The sequence below is a fragment of the Scardinius erythrophthalmus genome (assembly GCF_964197995.2).
Source record: "Scardinius erythrophthalmus genome assembly, chromosome: 5".
NCBI lineage: Eukaryota > Metazoa > Chordata > Actinopteri > Cypriniformes > Leuciscidae > Scardinius > Scardinius erythrophthalmus.
The window spans coordinates 26,760,428-26,763,734 of NC_138225.1; the positions used below are offsets into that span (position 1 = coordinate 26,760,428).

The following is a 3,307-nucleotide window of genomic DNA, read 5'->3' on the forward strand; positions in this document are numbered from 1 at the left end:
ATGTTTTGCAGGGCATTCCCCATTCAACAAGGGAGATATTCTAAGATTACAGAGGAAGCATATTCAGTGTCAACACTTATTTGCAAACTAGGCCCTCCCAAACCACAAATGTACGTGTGCGTGTGTGTGTGAGAGAGAGAGAGACCTAGACTTACACACACAGAAATAAATAAACACTCCAGGCCTTGATTATTTTATTACACAATACAGGCCCAAGACTCACCTGCTCGCAGGAAATAATCAATCACGAGCTAGTAAACCTTTAAGGTCGTTATTAAAAGCTCGTTATGTATATATTTTCCTCATAACTCATAATATCGGCATAGATCATACTATTATGGATTTGTTTGGGTGTGAAGGCCTCTGGCAGGTGCAGGCAGGTGAACACACACACACACACACATACACACACACTCACCCGCAGGGCGGCCAGGTCGATGTCATCCAGACTCCGCGTAGGTGCGTTTTCTGACATTTTTACAGCGATTCAGGAGGAAATTCAAAATATGTACTCCAAAACTGCAGCTACGACAGCGGTATTTTTATTTGATCAGTATATTTCTTTCAATGGACAGTTCAGAAAAACTTGTGAGGTCCCCGGAGAAACATTTGGCTCGTCCCCGCCGCGACCAGTTTAACCGACAACAGCTGCAGGATTTCTGACCATAAAATTTTTGTTTCTTCTTTATCGGAGCACAAAGGGTTCTTTAAGGCTAAGTGGTCCGGTTCTTCATGCAAGTGTTCGCGAAATGCCTAGCGAACATTTATCGATGATAAGGGCTGAGGTTGAGCCTATAATCCTAAAGACTGCATGGCAACATTTACATGAGCTTGAATCAGATGTGCCACACTGCACTCCGTCTCTAAACTCATTTTGGCAGCACTGCGTAAGTTAAGCCAAGCCTACCTCAGTCAAAACAGTAGAATAATATATACACGAGCAGTAGAAATCACAAAATATGTAAATAAAGAGGCAGAACTTCAAGATAAGTCAAAAGCCGAGCTCCAAAACAGCGGCGCTCGCTCGTGATATCCGCGTCAATCTGCCACAGCCGTCATGTTACGGCGCAACCCACGCACACGCCTTAAACGGGATTTCTGTGTGGATTTCGATGGCACTGTTCGGCTCAGTTAATGTCCACAGTTTTTAAAAGTCTCTACAATGCGTCTCGGATTGAAATACGCGGTCCTGATGTCAAAAACAAGAAGTGTTTACGTCGAATAAAATTCCGCCCGCCTGGCAAACTTTCATTCCCTCCTGATGTCAGTCAGCGGCACCTCCCGGTTGTGCGCAAAACCTCCGCCGATTTGTTGAAGAGAAGGAAAGGGGGAAGAACGGGAAATCAGAAACAGCACCTTGTTTTCAGGCCGGACCCTTTAAGGCAGTTACTCGTCACGATGCATAGCGTTACATAATATTATTATTATTAAGATATTTGTTAGAACGAGTCGCCTCGGAAATAAACTTTATCCTTTTGCTGTAATCTCGTTTGTTTTCATGGGTCAGATTGAACTTCTCTCTCCCTGTGTTGGTATGATCCTATTCCTACTTCTGCTGTGTCCGGGCTGTGACGTCCCTCCTCTGCAAGAATACACAACACTCTGTTTTCCAGCCACTTTATTTTCCCCCCTCCCTTGCACTTTCTCACTCCCGTCTTCCTGTACTGTTTGACTGAATTGCTACGGTGCTACAACAGGGACAAACTTCCCGAATAAGCTAGTTACAATGGAGACAGGTGGTACCGGGATAATACCTCAATAACTGTAGCAGAACATAAAAAAATAAAATAAAATAAACTATTGCAGAACATAGTTTTGTAATTGTTTTTAGGCTTTACATTGACTTTTATACAAAGCTAATGATATTTTGTTCTCATAAACTTACATAAGCCTAACTCTCACACTTTAACAATTTTCTAATTTAAGACATAATTTAGTATGTTTATTGAAGGGATAGCTCATCTGGAAAACAAAATAATAATATTAACATTCATCATTTGCCCTCATGTCGTTCTTGACCCTCGGTGGAACGCAAAAGATAGTGGTCACCAAAAAATATCCAACGTTCCTTAAAATATTTTCTATTTTGTTCTGCATAAGAAGGTTTGGAATGACATGACAGTAAATTATAGAACTTTTATAGACTATTTGGTTTCGCTAGTTTTAAATATATATATTATTATCATTTACTTTGCTTTAAAAAAAAGGTCTTATACTTAAACAATTTATTTACTTAAATTCTCCTGTTTCAGTTGGTTCTTTTGTTTTGATATATTAGATTAGAAATATTAGATATTATTATTAAAATGTTGCCAATTATTACACTTCTTTTTTCATTAAATGTTGCTCCATGAACACATTAATGTGCAAATTAGATACAGTTTATAGATACATTGCATTGAATGGGAATATTAATTTATGGACATTTTACCCACATATTGCATAAAGTAAAATGGTGTATCAATTCATTCCGTTATTTCTTTCATAACATAGTTGAGAATAATCTTTATACAAATTTTGGTTGAAAAAATCCTGAAACCCCCAAATTTATTGGTGATTGAAAAAAAAAATCCCATTGTTTTTGCCTATACATATAATTTCATTTTTTAAACAACTTAGTCCTGGTGTCCACTACAGAGGACATAGCATAACGTATGAATAAAATATTATTTTTCAAAAATGTTTTTTTTACCATTTGTTTATTGTGCTCTAAACAGTGTGATGGCATGGAAAAAAAACTACATTTAAAAAAATTATTTTTTCTGGGTCTCAGGAGGATATTGCGCGTAAACTGATTCCTCCATTTGGATGAACACACACACACACACACAATTTATGTCACTCAAAATACCCGTCTCAGCAAGTATTTTCGTAAACATGTCTTCAGTGAAAAAGTTGAGAAAGAAATCGGATGTGTATCATTACACTGGATCAGTGCGTGCATGGAGTCTTAAAGTGACAGTAACCTATAAATACCTGCTGTTGTCTGTCATGTTAATCAAACAACAAAACACAGCTTTAACAAAGATTTATCTATATTACATTTATACAGTGGACATAGTGTTATTTTACATTCAATTATTACATTTCTGTACCCGAAATGAATACTACAGTTAGTCCTTCATTTATTTGTGACTTTATGTTTGTAGGCTATGTATGCTTGTAATTGTTTTACTGTCTGTTCATTTGCCTATTACATTTTAAAAAATAATTCTTGCTAATCCGAAAATTGATCCGATTCGTGACCTAAAAACTGATCCAAACCGTGAGTTTTGTGATCTGGTGAACAACAAACAACACAAAGCTC

General features: G+C 37.3%; 1 protein-coding gene across 5 annotated transcripts in view; it reads right to left on the reverse strand.

The window, feature by feature from the left end:
• The window catches only part of mink1 (misshapen-like kinase 1), a 43,087-nt gene extending 41,458 nt beyond the window's left edge, over nt 1-1,629 (reverse strand). For 4 of the 5 annotated variants that reach the window (XM_081366277.1, XM_081366276.1, XM_081366275.1 and 1 more), the window contains exon 1: nt 419-1,270. In XM_081366277.1, the coding sequence (XP_081222403.1) occupies nt 419-475 (57 nt within the window). In that variant the 5' untranslated portion in view covers nt 476-1,270. Of the gene's footprint in view, nt 1-418 lie in introns of all 5 variants that reach the window. The other variant, XM_081366278.1, reaches the window with a different exon arrangement.
• Nucleotides 1,630-3,307: the final 1,678 nt, after the last annotated feature.